This window comes from Dromaius novaehollandiae, chromosome 3 (assembly GCF_036370855.1).
Source record: "Dromaius novaehollandiae isolate bDroNov1 chromosome 3, bDroNov1.hap1, whole genome shotgun sequence".
In the NCBI taxonomy this organism is placed as follows: Eukaryota; Metazoa; Chordata; class Aves; order Casuariiformes; family Dromaiidae; genus Dromaius; species Dromaius novaehollandiae.
The window spans coordinates 79,708,462-79,729,216 of record NC_088100.1 but is presented as its reverse complement, the minus strand read 5'-3'; the positions used below and the strand labels follow the sequence as shown (position 1 = coordinate 79,729,216).

Here is a 20,755-nt window from a genome sequence, read left to right as displayed (position 1 = left end):
AAAGCGTAAGTTTCTTAACTGCCTTGTCTACAATGATGAGATACATATCAACAGACAATATCTGCATCTTGAAAAGCATTACTTTTATGAGGTGAAATAATGAGGAAGTAGTTATTTCAGTCCTACTCAGGTTAACAAATGGGATGAGTTTTCTTCAAAATACTTAGCATTTTTCTGCATCTTGTATTTGATTTCTGAGTGTAATGTGACATATTTGCCTTTTATGAATATTTAAAATAATGAATATACTTTTAAGAAACTATCTGCAAAATACAGCATCACTCCTATTCCAGCCTCAGCAGTAATGAAGACACTATTCAGACTAAACGTAAGATGCATCCTCAAAATGATTACCTTTCTGTAACAATATTTGCTGCACATTTTTCTCCAAGATTTTCTATGAAAGCGTGCACATCCTGGATAAGTCTTCTCAAATGAAAGAAGATAAATAAATAAATATTAGCAGAAGAGCACACAAAAACTGTTTTTAATTATCTCAAAATTTTAAACTAAGAAAACAGAAAATTGTAACAAATATAATCAAGCATTCAGATCTGATGAAATTTATTCATTTATTTACCTTTGATCTCTCCTGAACACAGTTCCAAAGACACAAGCCTCTGTGATAAGTTCACAGTAATTTCCAGCATTTAAGAAAGCATTTGTCAAAGCACTTCTGTCATCAAAAGTGGGAAATATCCAAGATCGACAACAATGACTAATGACTATATTGAAGACTCCAGTCCTTGTAGTGGACATATCTATGAGCTTGAAAATTATCTGAAAAGAAGAATAAAAAAGATTCAAAATCTTGTTTCCAAAAATGCCAGAATTATTAAAAAACACTGCAGTATTATTCTAATATGGCAGGCCTGATTCCCTTCTTCATCCAAGATTTGCTCAAGTTAATGATGTCTTGAATCTACCTACGATTTCCCGATTACATGGGCAGGTGAATGGGAAACAACCAGCCCGCTGCATGCTTACGTTAACAGATAACAGGACAAATCTTTACACATATAGCTGTAGCACGTTTTTAATATGAACTTCCTGATAACTGGAACAAATGTACCCAGCTTACTTCAGTGAGTACACAAATCTGGTGCTTCTATCAATCCTTACCAGTTTAGCAGAAAACAATTTTTCTAACACTAAACAAAACTTCTTCCATATGTAGCTACATCACTAATTCTCCTTAATCACAGCTACCTCTATGTTCAGGTTGAAGTTCACAATTTAGTTAAAGTGTAAAAACGTCTGTATCATTTCCCTAATCATCTATTTTTTGGGGGGTGGAGGGACATATTTAAAATATTTGATCTTGATATTTAGAGCTTCTGCAAAAAGAAAAAAGAAAATAAAACAACAAGAGAAGAGGCCCAAGCATTTTCCTTTCCCACTCCCTCCATTATGCTAAGTGCAAGAGTAAACTTCAGTTCCATTGGAATTTTTTCTAAGTTGCAAGCATTTGGGTGAGGAGGGGGAAGATTCAGAATGAAGGCAGTTCAGGCATGTTTTTCATAAATTTGTTATAAACAACATCAATTATAGCTACTCATGAGAATGTTTTTTTCAGAAAGTGCAAAGGCTCTTTCGGGATAAATCTTCTCCTCCCTCTCCTGAATGATACTTTTTTGATAAAGCAAAACTTGTTTAACGTAACCCTGTCTTTATAGAAAATGTTGTTCTGAATTATTAAAGATTAAAATGCCCACAAAGAGATTAAATTGAAATATTGGAATGCACGCTGAAGCACTTTCTGCACAAAACACTCTAAGAATATATATATATATTTTAAGTGTAAAGAAAGGCATTGTTTTTTCCTATTAATGCCCAAATTAAACTATTCTGTTTCATCCGAGAAGCAGCAGCATGACATTTACTACACATTTAAAAAAAAAAAAAAAAAAAGGAATACTGGAATGCTTTTTAATTGTTTCATTACACAGTAAAAATTGAACACATACAAAAAGAATTTAAGTTCTAGAACAATTAACATTTGAATGCATCACAAGAAAAAGGAGAAAAGAAGCAGAAGAAATGAAGCCCAAAAACACAGTGCTCTAGGCACTTCTGTGGAAGCCCTTCTGTATTTTATCATAGCAATATTCCCTTTTTATGGCTCAAAAAACCCTTATATTCCACCCCCTCTGGCTAACATTAAAAAGCCAAAGTGCACTGTGGTAGACAAGCTTTTAAAATTGTATTTCTGTAGCAAATCAGTATCAGGCAGATCCATTTTTTCTGTCTCTTTAGCTAAAACTATATAGCCACCGCACAAGGGGTCAATGGCAAAAGAGACTGCCAAGGAGTGGGATAAGAATATACATAAGTAGACACCTGCTTAGGAACTTTATCTTCATTTTCTTAGGAAGGGGCAGAAGGTGGCTCGACCAGATGCCCTTTGTTGAATATAGAAGACCTTCATTACCTCCTTGATGCCTGTTGTCATGGTATGTCCCACTGCAGACAATGGGATAGCTGTCATAGAGACTCAAGACTCTCAACATTGGCAAAATACACCTTGCATGAATGTCTGAAATACTAATACTAAAATTAAAACAGTAGTTCTAAATATTTAAATGAATTTTAAGATCAATGACAAATAAAAAACTAACTGCAGCTCATCAGTTACCACAACACTGAGCATATAATTGCCAGTTACAGATATTCATTAAAAGAGAAAGCTAGGAGATTTCTAGGACTTGTGAGATTCTTTACCTCGTATTACCATCTCTGAATACAATTCTTATTTTGTCTTGGGTCCACATTAAGACTATAAATGCTCAATTTTATCTGTTGTTTAAAAGAGATGACAGTAACATTTGTCTGAAGCAAGTTTTCCAAAAAGATGAAACAGAAAATAAAAGGGTATTATCTTTTAAGATAATTAAGGCTAATATGGACATATTACAGCAATTTTAAATTGACAGTAAGTGCCCATTTTTCTGTATTTTAATAAAAATCATTTTGGGGTGTTTGAGCTGAAAATAAAGCTTATACATTTTCTATTATTTACAGTACAAGTCTGACACCAGGATAGGACAGGAGTGACTTCAAGGCAAAACCATGACACATTCTAAGAAAATTTCTGAGCTAAGCACAGAGCAGCAAATATGACAGTAATTCCAAGTATATGTATATATTGGTAACTAATTTATAACGTATTACTGCTCAGATAAGAGTATTACAGTCATTGTGGACTGTTCTGTGCAAAAATTTACCTGATGCTCAGGGGAAAAAAAACAAATAAAAAAGCAAAACATATGAAAAATTATTTAGAAAAGCTATGGTAAGTGTCTTTCCTGGGTATAAAGCCATGATGCACCAATTTCTGATTACTGAATACAGTTTTAGTGATTCAAAATGAAAAAAAGAACTATATGATATATGCGAGGACTTTTGGAGTAGAGAATATTACATACATCTCTCAAAAAACAGTAAAAAAAATGCATCTTTTGTCTTCCAGAGTATGGAGCTGGTTCTACCACGAAGTATTTAAGTGAACTACGATGTTTCCTACACCTGGGGCCCCCTCAAAAAACAAACAAAACAAAACAAAATAAGCAAGCCTCTAAGCCAGCCAAGTATTTTTTTATAAAGACTACGCTATTAGAAAAAGGCATAATTTTTCCAAATGATTAAAAGTTTGAGACAGCTCAGGTGGCAAATCCTGGACAAAACTCCAGAGTAACTGCACAACGTAAATATAAAACAATAGCAAAAAACTGTATTAATCAGACCACCCCATCCCCAATTTATCGGAGTCGCAAGATACCAAATAGTCTAAAAATCAAAACGAAGAGTACTTTTAATTTCCTGTGTTACAAGAGCAAACAGATAAAGCCTTTCATTTGTAAGCCTTTACTCTGAAGCTGCTCAAGTCAGCAGTCCTTAAAAGCTAATGATATTTTGGAGATGTACAAATGGTATTTTATTTGTACTGCACAGTAAACAGTTAAAAGAGATCTGCTATTACCATAGCAGACTCAGAAAAAGGTGACTGCATGACCATAAACGTTTCACAAATTTTTTTACGTTCTTGCAGAATAGGATTTACACAGTATTTTTGTTGAACATTCAAAAATTTGTTTATCCTCAAATGTCTTAATATTCTCAAACTACTACCTTTTAGAAAATGAAAAATTCACCACAATACCTGGCAGGAAAATAAAAAGTAAAATATATTTTTAAATCCAAATGATAAAATTTATGTCCATTTCCCAAAAAAAGAATTCTCAAACTCACCTCTTTTATTTTGATATATGCTTGACCTTTTGCACTCGCAGCAACAGCTAGAACCTCAGTATCAAAGATGAACTGAACAAAAGCTTTTAGATTAGACCAAAATATGAGCTGTGTATTGCTCAAAGAGGATATAATTTTCCAAGCCAAATCAAATGCTTCCATGCAGAGAGACTCTACTGAGTCCAGAAGCTGAAAACAAAGAGAAGTGTTACATTTAAGGGAAAGGAGAAAAAAAAAAACATTAATAATCTTACAATTGTTTTATCTCTTACCTTGGGAACAAGGACTTTCATGCAGTCAAACACAGGTAAGACTTGGTCTGAAGGAAGAATAGTCAAAGCTTCTAATGCAGCCTGTAGAATTTTTGTTAACCTTTCAACTGTGGACAATGACGATTCCAAAAGTTTGTCTTCCAACACTGGCTCAGCAGTATGAAATTTAGTTAAAATGAAACGAAGGCAAATCCACTGGTCATGAACATAGCGTGCAACTATTTTCCCCCATCCTTGAGATGTTGTTTCTTCACATAAGCTGCAAGAAAAATATTATTCTTAAATACATAAGATATGAATGTCGTTTATTTAAGTTATCGTGTACATACCTAGTCTGCTAGGGAACAACTGAACTACACAAACTCACTGTATTTCTTCAAGATGGTAAAATTTACACAAGTTCAAGGGGAGTCTGCACAAGCTCATGGAAGAAAAATCTACCAAAGACTTTTAAAAAAAGAAAAATCAGCTCTGGGCTCAGGTAGTCTCATGAGCCATAACTACGTGGAAACATCACTGTATGCTTGCCCTGTTCTTACATTCTTCCCCAGGTATTTGCTGTGGCTTGCACAGCAAATACCTTATCTTCCTCAGGCTTGCTGTGGGCTTCTCTCCCTCCCCCAGTAGTAAATAATTCTCTCTTCAACTGACTTTTGTACAATGCCCAAAGCCATAGCATGTATAGATATTTAAGCTGGCGTAAGTATCAGTAGCTTTCAAAGCTAGTTCAGGCTACGTAGCACTGAAGCTACATAGCTTCTTGGCAGTAGACAACTGAGCTGAAGAACCTGAGGTCTGACCTGTTATGGCTGCTTTTATGTTCTAAAACCTGAATCTGAAGACATAAAAGCAATTCACTGAATGCTTTGTGTTCAGAACTTTTCATTTTTACCTTGGCAAAAGTTATCAAAGAAAAGAACAGGAAAAACTTGATCGCTGTTCCACTCTAATAGGATTTATTCTGAAGAACTACTCAAGTTATAGCACTGACATACCTGCTTTTTTCTTCAACATAGGATGGTTTCTTTAATACTCGATTAAATTGAGAAAAGGAAATAAATTTCTTCAGGGCATCCATAGAAGGCAGAGATTCAAGGTGCACTTCAGGCTTCTGATTCATAACCTCACAAACTACTGTCAGTGAGGCCATGCTAACTACTTTTTTAATTTGTTCTTTAAGCTTCAGCTCCTAATAAAAATCAAAAGATGAACAATCAAACATACACCAGTTTCTTCGGATATAACGTGAATGACCTATTGATACATTCAGTAATCCTCTCATTTATATCATCTGATATATCATAAGGTAGCAACTCTGCATCATCCTACCTCCTTATTTTCTTATCCTGTGCATAATGAAGCTTTGCTTAGCTGGGTCAGTGCAATCGACCACAAGTTGGAAACGCTGAAGAAAATAAGTATACACCTTACAAATTACAGTCATGAAGTGCAGAGGCCTAGCTTGACTATGACAGAACACTTCTATCTTACCAGCTAGACATTTATATATTGCTAGGTAGCACTCGGGGGTGGGGGAAAAAAAAAAAGGGGGGGGGGGTCCCCTGTAGTCAAAACCCAACACAGGCACACAGCTAAAACACAGAATACCATGTGCTAACTGCTCCATGATGCTAAAAGGCCAGGACATCCACTATGATTATTTTGTGTGATAAACACATATATTCAAAAGGCATGAAAAAAAGTTTTTAAAAAATAAATATTACTACTACTACTAATAAATCCATCAGCATATAGTTTCTTAGTAGTATTAAAAGCTCAATATTATTTGGAATATCTTCAAAGTACTTCAGCTCTCTGGAGGCCAGAAAAGTTTTTTCATCTTTATCTAGTAAAGTTACTCAATATTTTCTTTCTTTCCTTTTTCTTTTTTTTTTTTTTTAAATAACTTTAAACTGAAGATGTAGCATACGTGCAACTGAAGAAATACCCATGACAATTCCCACCAAATTCAAAAGAAGCTGGAAGAGGCCCCCAGTGAACACTAAGACTGAACTAAAAAATGTTTACTTAGAAACCACTAAAAAAAATAAATACATAATTCACATAGCCATCAGAGAAAAAAAATTAAGTCTTGCTCTTTGTTTCCTTAGAAAAGTAAACCTAACAAATCAAATACTTGCAACAACCTTTTTAATGCATTATTTACTGTTCTTGATGAATAATTCAGCCCAGAAAATAGCAAAAATTACACTGCGCAACAAACCTTAGTTTAAATCTCCTTCTTATATATAAGACATATGTTCAAAAGGTAAAGAAACATAACTCTATTTCAGATATAATATACAACTATGGGACAATGAACACAACCACATGAAAAGCCAAAGCAATGCTGGGTTCTTGAATTTCTTTTTATGTGTATGCTCAAGTTTGGAAATTCAATAGTTCATTAACACTAAGACATTCCAAAAGGTGTTTTCAGTCAGTTATAATTCCCTAGGTAGGGCTGGCTAATATCTGAAGAAAAAGCTTTTGAGTAACATAGTCTATTACCACAAGTAATGCTTTACTCCAGTTATACAGACTTTTAAAAAAGATAATATAAAAAAAAAAGTACTAAAAATAGGAGCTTTAAATACACTGCAAGTATTTCACATTAATGTTACACTGCCAACTAATTACATAAATGTGTATGGGAACTTTTTTTTTTTTAAACATTCATACATATATGCATATCTCTCTCTGAATAAAAGCAGTTAATCTTCACACTACTGTTGTAAATAATATTAAATTACCTCTTCACAGTTTGTCTTCTGAAGATTATAAATAGAGGCATTTGTCAGGGAAAAAATGAAATTCTTGATAGATGGCACCTTTTTCCAGCTGACTTGCAAGCACAAATTCACTACCTCCGGAATTAAAGCTAAGTATAAGTCACAACGATCTAGATCCCCAACCTAAAAATGTAGAAACAAGGGTAAATTGAAGCATTAAGAACGGAAGACTTAAGCTGAAAAGCAACAGAAGGAAATAAGAACAATCACTACAGTTGAACAGACTTATCTGTAGAAATGTAAAAAAAAAAAAAAAAAAAAAAAAAAACCACACGATAAAAGAAAGTCAGACTTTTCTCCTCAGCTTTTAGGATCGCCTCTAGTTCATGGCTTTGGAGTATGCCTTATTAGAGACAAGTCTGGAATTTTGAAATGCATCTCCAGTTCTTCTAATTCATAAATTTACTTCCCTTATTGGTCTCAAAGGAATGCCAGGGAAAAACACATAAGCTGGCCTGAATTCCAGAATCAGTGTCAAAAGCTAATCTAGTTATCAGAACATGTCACAGCATTGCAACCCCTACACACATATCTTGTATAATGGTGTGTCTTGCATTTCCTCTTCAACTGGACTTTATCTCATGCCTGTATCTTGCACGTTTTATGTCTTTTTATTTTTACTCTCCCATTCTCTTGTATTTGCCACTTCTCTCCGCATCATAATTCCACACCTGTATGAAGCCATTCACTCATGGAACCACATGCAGAAAGAATTTTTGCCTTATTTTTGAGAGGGAACACGTTTTTTTGCTGCAAGTGTTCTTACTGTGCCCATTCAAAAAAGTTTGCAAGTGTTTCTATGGAAATTTATTTTCTAGGTATCTAAATGTTTGATCTGAAAACTTCTAAAAGCACTGGTAAATGAAATTAACAAGCAAAACCACAACGAAGTAAGTCTTTTAACAAATACTTACAGTACTTAACTCATGTGTAGTAAGCTGCCGGAGGACAAATTCAAGAATACTCTCCACAGGTGTCATTAAAGATTTCCAGATAAAGATTAATACCCCATCTGTGTCAAAAGAAAAATAAAAGTATAGACATATGGAAATACACTTCATTGAAGCGCTGTATTACATCATGTGGACTTAATTAAGCTACAATGTCAACATTATACAGTAAGATATTTGAACACCTAAAAATACCTTAAAAAACAGCTCTGTACTCTTTAGCAGTATAAACCATACGGCCAAAAGATTCAAACAGATTACATCCTTTCCTCTGCTTTATCACAAATTAGCAAACTAAAAAAAAATAGAAAATCAAAGTATAATTTTCCAATTTTTAGCACACTTCCATCCTATTTCCACCCCTTCCCACAAAAAAGAAAACAAACCTGAATCATGAACTTACTCTTCAATGAAAGACAAAGTTTCCATATTCAGCAATTAATTGTACGCAAAAAAACCCACAGCCATCTATTTTTTATTTTTCACTGTTTAAAGGTAGCTCAACTTTGGATAGAGACTAATCTTGTAAGACTTCAGTCTAAAATAACTTCTTGTCTTAAAATTACAAGCAAGAACACAAGGTTATAATGGAAAACATAGAACTTCTGCTAAGAAAAGGCTAGGCTACAAGATACAACGCGTGTGCGAAGGGCTTCGCAAACAAAAGGATGCAAGTGTATAACAAGTGTGAAATAGGTCACTGGTAAAATTTACTTAGCTACAAACACAGGGGTGATGTCTAGCTGGTACTGAAAGCCAATGAGGTAACACATGAATACTAAAACAGACTTAAATTCCTCTACGTGCCCATCTTGTTCTAAAACATCAGGCATTGGGACACAGAGGGCATATCAAAGAACAAATAGCAAATAAAATCAGATACTGTTAAGAAACATGAAACTGTAACACAGTTGCAGTATGTAGGAGAGTTAACCCAAGGATACATCTACTGATTTTTTTTTTCACTTGACCTTGAGTTACACTTAACACAAAGATGATTATTTTTAGGATACAGAAGACCTTAAAAAGCAAGAAATAATGAACATACTCCAGAAGTTACAAATCTGTATTGTGCTTGATTTCAATTTTCCCTATTAAAATGGTACATTGTGTTACATTTCTTGCATACCTAATTTGAACAATTTAATCTATGTCAGATTATCACATTTCATAATTTCTTCTAAAAATGATTTGAGTCTCAAATCACTAAACAGTATTCTGCAATTAAAATTCAGAAATTCTTCGCTAAATTTAAGACAGAACAAAATCCAATTCACAAAGTGCCTAATGCTATCAAAAATAAGTTAGCAAAAACCTCCACTTAAAATAGCAAAGTCTAACAACAGTACAGACAGCAAGATCTCTAGAAAAATGCTGTTGCTTTATATCACCATTATGGTACTCTTACATAAAGCATTTACTAATTCACTAATTGTTAGCAGAAAGTAAAAAAAATATTTTCTTCTCTCTCATTTTATTATTTTCCATTTGACAGGTCAGACTTATCACCACCTTTTTAATCTGTGTGGCAACAAAACTTTTGTATTTCACAGCATTTTTTTCTTTAATCATCAAGACGGTCAATTCACAGCTCAAGAAGCAAGATTTATTACTTGGCTCTCCTGTGCAGAAGGGAGAGGCATGAAAAGACTGTAGGAAATAAAGTATGGCTTTTCTTTTACCAAATTATCTCAACATGAAAGGACATAATAGTCACAAGTCCAATTCTGAAAGCCTCCTGAAAGACACCGCTGCTGATGAGCCAAGTAGAGTACCTACACAGGCATTCAAAAGGACCAAGGCATTGCATTGCTCAGCACTACAATACCTTGAGAACTCTAGCAGCAGAGCTTAAAATGCTAAGTTAGGCATCGAAATTCTCAAAACAAGAGACTGATTATGTCTACTTCAGCAAGGAGTGTGGCACTTAAGGAAATGATTTACAGAGTAAAATACTTTGTACTAAAAACCTAACATGCACTCTATACACATTTTGGAGGGTTCTGCTTCAGGCTTGCTCTAGCCCAGTACTGTGGACTGAATGCGCACTAGCAGTTGAAGCACATTTTTCAATTTTGTTTCACCTGAAATGAATCTACTTTTGCATTCAGAGATCATCCCACAATATAAACTGCAACAGCCTGCATAACAACTGCTCAATATCTCAGCCGAACAGCTAAAACTCAAGGGTGTATGTATTTGTGTAAAGCACTTTTAAAAATGAGTTTAGGCACTTGCTTCAGGACTGCATTTAGACATCTCAATGAAACTGGCATGCAGTACCTGAAATCACTGTCCTCATTTAAGAGCCTAGATCTCTGGCCCCTACTCCATAACTACTTTTGTATTTCATGCATTAAAACCACTGGACTGAGAAAAACTCAAAAATAATCTGGGGAAGCAAAAACCAAACGCCAAGATTACTCTTCTTCCAGTTGAGCATCCCCATCATGAGAATTATGTTACCATTTTCACTTGCTTTCATGAAAAATTCATAAATCTAATCTAGTTACAAATTGAACAAGTTTCAACAGAAAAAGTAGTGAGGACTGTAGCTTTTGTTCAGACACTCCTGAAAGAGCTACAAGTTAAGGCTGTCAATCTGTGGGGGGCCAAAACTCCTGGACAGTCAGATCAACAGTCTTGTGCTTAAGTGGGCACCTCTTTGCTTTTAGCCAAGGTCAAACTAAATCAAGTAAGCTAAGCATGCCCATTAGAATGATGCCGAATATCCTGAAAGGACATGAGGAAGCCTGTATACCGCACTCTAAACAGTGTTGGTTGAGAAACAAGTATCTAGGAGTCAACTCAGAAAAATTATGTGTAGCATGATGGCTTTATGTATTAAGGGAAGATTTTGTCAGACTCTGACATAACTAAGCAAGTTGGGTAGGGTTTTTGCACTACTTTCTTTTTGAAGCCTCTAAATGATTTACTGAATCCGTATGTTGTTAAATAATGGGCCTGTAGTTATTTGCAGTTTGGTCACATTCTCCAAATTCTAACTAACTGCAAATCTAATTCTAACAGATGATGACTGTTTTCTTATATGTGTTCCACATTCTGAATTCCCACACCTTAGGACACCTTCAAAAGGGCCCCCAGACAATTGGGCCCACAGTTTAATTTCATAAAAGATATGCCAGATTGTCAACTTCTACATTCATTACTTCTAGGCTAGCATTAATTTAACAATATAGCCTTAAAACAGTAAATACCTTGGTTTTAATTAGACTGTAATTAATATAAGACACAGTATATTGAAGATATCACTAACCATCTTGCGGATTGGAACATTTTAACGAACGAGTCTGCAATAACTTCAACAGAAGCTGTAGGCTTTTATCTGTTTTCAGTGTTGGTATGTAAGCATTACTGCCAAGTTTCATCAAGACATCCAGAAGAGGGTTCAAGAAAGCCTTTAGTTCAATCCATTCTATGTTGCTTTCTCCACTACACAAAAACAAAAATTAACAGAAAGTCTTCTTCTGAGCATCTACCTTAAGTGCTGAAGTCACTTACGGAAATAGGACACAGGTTTCCAAGTCACTTAAATAACTTTAGAAAAGCTAACCAGTAAGTTTGCAGCCAAGTTAGACAAGCTCTAAGTAACTATCAGGCTAACTCAAAGTCTCCTGAACTAAACGGATTGACATGAGTAGGCTTTTATCAGACCCTGGTAGAGGAGGCAGAGGGGAGTTGAGAAAAAAAGAAAGGGTTGTAAAATAAGATATTTATACTTACCTGTATTTATTCTTCATCTCCTCCACATCTGCAGCCAACAGAATCATTGTTGCGACAAGCTTAGCTTCAAACCAGTCAGGCATAAAGCAATTTTCTCCTGATTAAAGATATTTTAAGGTTTCCACAGCATTTAAAAATATCTGCATATCAGTTTTTAAGCTTTTGTTTTACTTTCATAGCTTATTAACAATAATTAGTATGATAACAATAACTAATGTTAGCATTAATATTACTGCTAAATTTTGGCATTCTTTTACCTAAATACAAGCTAAACAAAGAGAGTCGCATTTTATCTATGCCTTGTAAAAGGTGATCCTGCTCTCTACATCGAAATCGATTTTCGGCAATGTGTTGGATTATGTAGTAGCCAGACTCTCAACAGACTTCTCTTTCACTTTTTAAAATACAGCAGGATACTCAAATGAAGTTAAGCAAGAACATAATTCTGTTAGGCATCTTCAGAAACATCAGCTGTAATTTTAACCAGCTAAAAGTTACATAAAGAACTAAAACTGTTCTGTAAAAGGAAATAAAACAAACTTATTTCTCTCTTCATTGATCTTTTATACAGGAACAGTTTTTTGTTTGGTTGGTTGTTTTTTTTGATTGGTATCCTTTTAGCTTTGGAAATTCAGAAAACAAAACAGGCTTTGGAATTCCAGCACAAAGCAGCTGGACTTGGCAGGTATACGTATTTTTTTTCTAAATGGCTGCTTACAAATTAAGATGCACATCAAACTATGCTTACAAATTAAGATGCACATCAAACTAGAAAGTTACAAACATCATTTTTAAAAAGTGAAACACATAGAAGATGTCTGCCTGTATTATCTGCAATTCCATGGCAAAGGACTAAACACACTTTTCAGGAAGGAGAGAAGACTTGCCAAAACTTCTAACACTCAATTTACCTTGAAATACGAATAAACAAAAATACGCTTACAACATTTCTGACCCTAAGACAATCAGGCTAAGTTTCTTGGGCCACATGATCTTCTGAAGCTATTTATCATCAGCGAATTCTGACCTTGTTTTTGTATCTTCTATAGGTATATATTAAAAAATGTCCCTTTTTTGACATTTGACTTTTGATATTACAAACCAATATACGTTTCCAAGTCTGCAGTATTTAAATAGCAAGTAATTGAGTACTACACAAGTTACAAAGCATCCAAACACAGACAATATCATTTCTTTCAGAACAGAAATGTCATAAACTGAAGTTATAATAATCTAAAATGTGGCAGTGAAGAAAAAAATCCTTTCAGAATTTATGAATCAAGGATACTACAAATTAGGTAGAATTTAAACAGGTAAAAATGTAAGCATTATTACTCTTCTAAAAACCAAAAGATTTTCTTAATTTTTTAAAAAAACTTTTTTTTTTAAAACATTTAGGACGTGAACAAACATGTAACTTACTTTCAGTTACTGGTGCCTTAAGGTACTCTCCCACAAGACTGCGTACATATAAACACAGTGATGACATCTTTTGACACTCAAAATCAAGTTTTACAGACTTTCTGAAGCATCTGTCATTCACTTGCAGCCAACTGCAAAGCTAAATTAAAACCAGTATGTTACTATTTAAACACATCTACCAGCTCTTTATTGACAGAATTTAACAACATAAGAGCAGTACACTAAAGCACTGTCAGATATAAGAAATTATATCAACAAGGCCACACTTTGACAGGTATTCACTCGAGCTACCTTGAGGCCTAACATGCCACTTCCCTCTAATATAGAAAAAGGTTCTTCCAGAGAGTAATTCAGAATACCCAAAAAAGGAGATTACTGGTCCAATATAAGAAAAAAACCAAAACAACCAATTCTTACAAATAAGAAAGATCAATAAAAACCCAATCATCTCAAACAGAACTTCTATGGCCAAGTATTACCTAATGAGAGCTGCATTTTTTTATTTTTTATTTTAACTCTTCTGCTAAAATCAACTGAATAGAGTAATGTGTACAGCATTCATAACAAGAGGACATTTTGCAAAATCACTTTATCATAAATTGCTGTACCCAAAGCTAAGGCTACTTATTCAGTTGATTCTAGTACATCCTCTATGTGAGGATTTCTTCTTTGACACTTTTTCACACCTTTGTGTGTCAAATACACAGCATATGCATCCTCTGGAAATTTAAAATTCACAATCTCACTTTACTTGCTACGTACGTTTTTTCCTTGGAGATTACTCTGTTATTCCTGCCAGCACTGGGTTCATCCAAACAACATGCAAATCAGAGGCAGCTCTTACACAAAATTTTGGCCCATATACTGGCCCATTCAGAGACTATCAGGATCCACATTATCTCAAACAGTACATTCAAAAATAAGAGGAAGGGAAAACATGCATAGTACCAGCAGAATATCATTCTAAAGATAAATCAAACATAAAATATTGTTCTTTTCCATTAAATAAAATTTTACAAAAGACAGTTGAGGGGAAGGGGAGAGAAGCAGAGAAAAAAGTAGCCATACAGAAGAGAATATATATAATATACAGAAATAACTGCCTGGAGAATCCGATGACAAGAGCAGCTTCATCTGAGGCTGTTACGTCTACCTTGTATTCTTAATAAAAGTAGAGAGAGAAGCCCAAGTCGTGGCTCTGCGGATTCCTTAAGATGCCCTGCTTCGCACTCTCTCCATGAAGTTACCAACGATCTAGAGGAGTGAGCATGGATCCCTAATGGGAGAGATTACAGATACTAGTACAGGCTTACCAAATACTGATTTTAGTTCCTACAATAACAGCAAAGGAAGCAGAAGATGAAGACTGTGATAAACACATTGAAGTCTCTTAAAGGACCAGTATTCAGGGACCAAAAGTCTGTGTAAGAACTGATTCTGATTTGCATTTGAATACGGTTACACCCCACAGCTGCAATGCTGACATGAATGCTGGTAAACATGACAAACTGATGCACACAAGCACTGAAAGAGTACATTCCAGTACTTGCATTGCTCAAAAATCTAAAAGACATTCTACCTCAAAAATGCTTTTTCTTCTGCAAAATTAAGAATCTCTGCGAGAAAACAGAAAAAGCCAAATCCCTCCCCCCTTACCTTCACCCACTGTGCTGGTGCAACTTAGAATTCCTCTGCTTTGAACCTGCTGAATAACTTGTCAAGGGTTAACATTAAACCCTCTGTAGCATTAAAAAACACAGCTTCCAAGTGAAATATTTAATACCATTAGGACTCTGCATCCAGAAATTCCAGAATGCACCAGTGCAAAAGTAGCTGACTATTTAAACATTAAATTAGCAATAACAAATCCTGCATTTGTACAGGTATTAGAAGATATCTGATGAACGTAAAACAAGCTTTAGCTCTCACCTCCATCCATAACATAGTATCTCTCCTTAGGGACTCCTCTGGTCTAAGAGCCATAAGAAAGCTTGCAAATTCTGGGAGGGACACTTTCTCCTAAAGAAATTGATCAAGATACAATAGTTGCCAAAACAATATATGACTGATAACATCTAAATGAGGACTAGGGATGTTAGCTTTCATCTGGCAAAGGTTGAGAAGGAGGAAACTGACCTTTTCCTTTCCATGGCACAGGTTCATTTTTTGCATCTTAGGTGCCAATCTACCTTGATCAAGCAACATAAATCAATTTTCTGAAGTATTAAACCTGCCTCAACACTGATACACACTGTAAGTTAGTGAACCACTGAAAGAATAGTGCTATCCATTGATGACATCTTTTAAATGAAGATACACAGCTAACAACCTCAGCCACTAATAAGTATTATTTCTGTATTTCCAATAGGAAATCCTACTCAGATGTGTTTTTAACCAGAGGACATAACACGGAAGACCATAATCGAAGGGGAATGCTGACTGTCTACTTATTTGAGGAAAAAAAGCATGTGTAAGACAACTAAAACACAAATACTTTGACTACTGAACAACTAAGTTCCTACTATTTCAATATTAACTATAGTTTTACCATTCTGCTACTATAAGTACTTCTATTTCTCTTAGGTACTTCAGAAAGTCCATTTAGTTACCTGCTGAAACTCAAGTTTATGTGATGCAGGATACAGTATTGTTACATAAGTAGTGCATAGAAACCCTACACCAAAATATAAATGAATAAATGAAAAAGGAAAGGAAAAATACATTTTAAAGAAACCAGAGTTAACACAAGCTTACTACTTACATAGTACAAATATTTTTGTCCTTTAAGTAGTCACTAACAAAATTACTAATCCAGCAAAATCAGCTGTTCCATGTTCTATTTAACAAAAAAATTTTATAGACCATTTAACCTGCAAAAGTGTTAGTATATCCTTATTACACTAGGAAGACAAACTCACCACATCTGTCAAATGCATAGCTGTTTGAAGAAGATAGCATTGAGCAGCTCCCCTCAACAAAATTTGATGTGTAATCATAGTACACTGTAAGACATCTCTGCAAACAGACAAGTATGCATCATAGAAAAGGTACATTTAAGAAATTTAACTATTTTCATATATTTAATAACTATTTTCAACACCTTAGATTGTATTTATTAAATATATTCCACAAAGAGTAACACATCCTCTGCCCTATACAGCATACAATCAAAAACCAAGACTATTTCTAAATTTATTCTCAAAAACTGAAATTAAAACTTGGAAAAGGATACACCTGACAAGATCGAAAACATGGAAAAAAAATCCAAAAGTAAAAATCTCAATGTTCACATGGATAGTAGTGTAACTGATAATTTAATACTTGCATTTCCATCTCTCACAAATATAGAAATATGTATGCCATCAAATTCTCACTCTAGCACAAAACTGAAAAACTCTAGATGTTCTTTTATCAGCAGAGACGTGTATCTGACTGTTAACCATTGTTTTCTTTCCGTAAGTTACTTTTTTCCAATATCCCTTAGACCACTGGAAAATATTATTTCGAAGTTCGAATTTGATTAAACTGGAATAATTACTGATTTTTATTACCTGTTGAAATGAAAGCTGACGCTTAGGAAACATTGTGGGTATTACTAAAAACCTGCATGCCTAGAACTTTTGCCTAGCTTTTTATTTACAGGTCTTTCAAGTTTTGATTTTGTGGGCTGTCTCTTGATGTAACCTCAGCTGCCATTAAAGAAGGTTTTAATGTGCTTAGAAAGGAACAAAAACAAAGATTAATACATAACAGGAAGTATGGAAGAACAGTGAAAAATGAAAGCCAAAAAAAGAAGTGATGACAAATGAGTGAAATGCAAAACATACATTTTTAAGTCATGCAGCAATAAAGACAGTCATTATTAAACTGTGTTATTCTGTGAACTAGACATAAAAAAAGTAGGGAGAACCTTCCACTCTCACAGGTAACCCTCACTTCCTCCCAGAAGTAATGAACATGGATTAAATCCTGGCTTTCTAGATGTTCAGCACATTTCCCTATAAGTAGGATATAATCAACCCAACGCAGTAAGCATTTTACCTTAGAGCATGAAGTCCATCAGTGCCCAACACTTTACATGCAGGGATATATGCCAGTGCCAGAGAAAGAAACAAAATGGGAACAGCACACCAATGCCTACTTGTCATCTTCTGAATAAACTTTAACAGGAAACTACCTTAAAAATAAAAGTAAACAGAAAATAAACACACCTACAACATGAAGTACCACTGTGCAGCAAGCTTGTAGTATCACAGAAATACTTTAGTTAATTAGCTTGTTTCAGCATAAACTTCTGCTTTCATATCAGGAAATCAGGAGTGATTTCTTGTTCTCCAATGCATTTAAATGACAAGAACACCAGCAAGAGATTGTTATGATACATTCACGCTGCACATTTAGGATCATTTCTGCATTGCTCAACCTAAAAATGCAAGACCAGCCTTTAAACAGGAAGGCTTACCAATTGTTATTCAACTTACAACTTAAGGGAAAAATAAATCAAATACCTATTTATGAGGTTTTAAACTATAGTATACTTTATTATGCAATAACATACACAGTAACATTAATTTATTGTGCAGTAACATGTAACAGGGAAGAGCCTAGCTTTTGTGGCCAGCCAGATAAATACTAAATAAAAGCTATAAAGATACCTTCTATCATTAAGCATATTACAACTGTATTCCAGTAGCTGAACTTTTCAGAAAAGGTTGCTTTAAGTTTTTGTTACGGAACAAATTAGCAAAATGTCAGGATGAAAGGAGGGAGTTTGGGGATTACATTTTGATGAAAAAATAAAATGTACTAAAAAAATTAGGTAAGTTTCTAAACATACTCATTTTTGTCCCTTCTACCTCCCTCCTCTTCCGCCATCACACCTTTCTTCCCTCTTCCCCTTTCCCTAGTCCCTTCTTGTTCCATGCAGACTAAGCAGAACTATTCTCCTGAAAATACCTCCAATACATTTTTGCTTAACATTTGTTTCAAAACTGAACTGGGAAAGAGGATTTTACATTTAAGAACTGCAAAAGAAACTAAAAACCTCAAGTATGGCAGGCGCATTTTAGAGGCAAGAGCTCTGACTTTACAGCAAGAGACTTAGGGCTAGAGAAATGGCTCAGTCCTCTGGTTCTGATTGTGAAACATGAGTACAAATTCAACTGGCAAAATAAGGCTGCCAATTCCACTTCAACCTATGAAAACTAAATGAAAGACAATAGAATAATTCTCCCAATTATTTCAAGAAAAGTAAACTCAAAAGTCTGTCAGTAAGACTGTCATGTTTTGAAAGATAATACGATGAGGAGATAGCCAGAAATAAAAACAATTTTGACATTGGTGATCTGTGCTCTTCCTCATTTTCAATAATGAATTTTAACTCTGATTATTTTGAGCATTAGGCAATGCTCTCCTTAAGCTGCTCCTCAGTGTCCACGATGGTGGAACAAAGTACGTGGGGATTCCACCAGACTTGACCAGTTTACTGGATGCTGGCATGGCCAGAATAAGCCTTGACAGACACTGCAGCTATGATCTGAAGCAGCAGTCTCCCAGTCTCTTGGAGTTAGTGATCACAGACTGTCCATTTTGTGATTAAAAAAAAAAAAAAAAAAAAAAAAAAAGCATGCCTAGGGACACAATAAATAAATAGAACATCTATGGCATTACAAACACACAAGGTGTGTTTGTACCAGAATCTGTGCCTGTAGATACAATATACTGAATATAGTTAGTTCTACCCTAATTTCATCCCATCAGACCAAATATTAGATTCTAGTCTGTCAAAAAGTGCTCCTCTCCTTCAGCCTACACTAGCACCAAAATTTGGAGGATATCTCAGAAGCCTTACTGCACCACCACCACAACAGAAGAATCCTTATTCAGCTTCTGCTTCAGCACTTGGACTGGCTCTTTTGATGCCTAATTACAGAGTTTATGACCAAAAACGTGTGGCAGACAGAGTGCCTCATACCACAGTGATCAACATTGGAAAATCAGAATAATTCTAAAAGTTTCACACACCACAGTATTACTTACATTGACAAATAAAAGGAATCTGAAAATACTGTTCATCTTCATTGTCTTCTCCCTCCCCCCCCCCCATATCTGCCTCAGTTTCTCCTAAAAGTTTGGTAGTTTAGTGCTGCAGCATCCCTCAAAGCCTCTGAAGAATTCTCTGTTCTTCGAGAGCTCCACTGCCACAAGGACAAGAACTACTTCTTTTCCTCAAATAATGTAGAAAAATAGTGGTAAATGTTTACATGAGATATGGAAAATGGATCCATGGTTTCTATTTGATTTCTTTAAAAAAAAGCAAACACAAGACTGAAACATACCTTTTTCTTCATCTGGAAGGAGCATGAGGTAAGTGGCCAAGAACTTCTGTAACCTCAATCCTAAAGGAGGACAGGCTCCTATTAACTGGCCTGGTGTCCTGTTGGGTTTTAAAACATCAAATATACAACTGGTATGTTAACAGCTTCAACTAGGATTGCCCCTAAACAAAAACAAAGCATGGTTCAGTGGTTAATTCCCTCCAGAGACTGCTCCAATAGACCATACAGATGGAGCACATCAGGTTGCTTCCTTCACTTAGCCCAGTTTTCCAACAGCATCTAACATACAGGGAGGATTGGGAAGGTCACAACAGTAAGCATCTCCCTGGCCAGCCACAAGGATGTGGTGTGGCATCATCACAGTCAGGCATTCAACCGCAGCTTCAAGCAAAGCTGCCCACTATCAGGAGTATCATATGTTGAGCCCGCAGTAAGAAACTGCACTGTCAGTTAAACTTGATGCGGGGCACTCACAGCATGCTAGAGGCCTCTGGGTGAGTAGGTTACAGAGGCCCGTGCAACAAGGTAATTTCTCCAAGTGATACACAGTGTGGATGTGACTAGTCTGACTGGGGGAGCAGTGAAGACAAATTACCTATACAAGTGTGCCAAGAAGCAAGGATTTCTCTCTGAAAGACATTATAAAGTCAGTATAAACAAAACTACCGAAGTTTTAAGTAAAGATTCAAGAAACATTTCATGAGACAGACAGACAACCTATATTATATTTGAAGTCTCAGAACTCTATTAAGGATTAGAATGGGGCAGTCATGAGATACTACATTAACAACTTTGCATATTCTTGGTATACCCAAACATGTACCTCTCCCTTGCTTTCAGATATATCCCAACATGTGTTTCATCAGGAATAGAGACAACAGAAGACTATGAAACACTGATCCAACACAATTCTGACATACACCTCCAAATAAAGCCCACCAAAACCTCAGAACTTCCAACTTTCTAGAAGTGTATGCCCAAGTAAATAA

The 20,755-nt window shown here is 35.2% G+C and overlaps 1 protein-coding gene across 2 annotated transcripts in view; it reads right to left on the bottom strand.

The window, feature by feature from the left end:
* TARBP1 (TAR (HIV-1) RNA binding protein 1) overlaps nt 1-20,755 on the bottom strand; it is a 42,321-nt gene that overhangs the window by 15,601 nt on the left and 5,965 nt on the right. For both annotated transcript variants that reach the window (XM_064509242.1, XM_064509243.1), the window contains exons 6-19: nt 19,767-19,864; nt 17,470-17,605; nt 16,347-16,443; nt 15,358-15,447; nt 13,429-13,567; nt 12,007-12,103; nt 11,540-11,715; nt 8,227-8,324; nt 7,274-7,435; nt 5,516-5,709; nt 4,521-4,779; nt 4,249-4,437; nt 581-780; nt 355-426 (exon numbers count right to left, since the gene is read on the bottom strand). In XM_064509242.1, the coding sequence (XP_064365312.1) occupies nt 355-426; nt 581-780; nt 4,249-4,437; nt 4,521-4,779; nt 5,516-5,709; nt 7,274-7,435; nt 8,227-8,324; nt 11,540-11,715; nt 12,007-12,103; nt 13,429-13,567; nt 15,358-15,447; nt 16,347-16,443; nt 17,470-17,605; nt 19,767-19,864 (2,007 nt within the window). The remainder of the gene's footprint in view (nt 1-354; nt 427-580; nt 781-4,248; nt 4,438-4,520; nt 4,780-5,515; nt 5,710-7,273; nt 7,436-8,226; nt 8,325-11,539; nt 11,716-12,006; nt 12,104-13,428; nt 13,568-15,357; nt 15,448-16,346; nt 16,444-17,469; nt 17,606-19,766; nt 19,865-20,755) is intronic.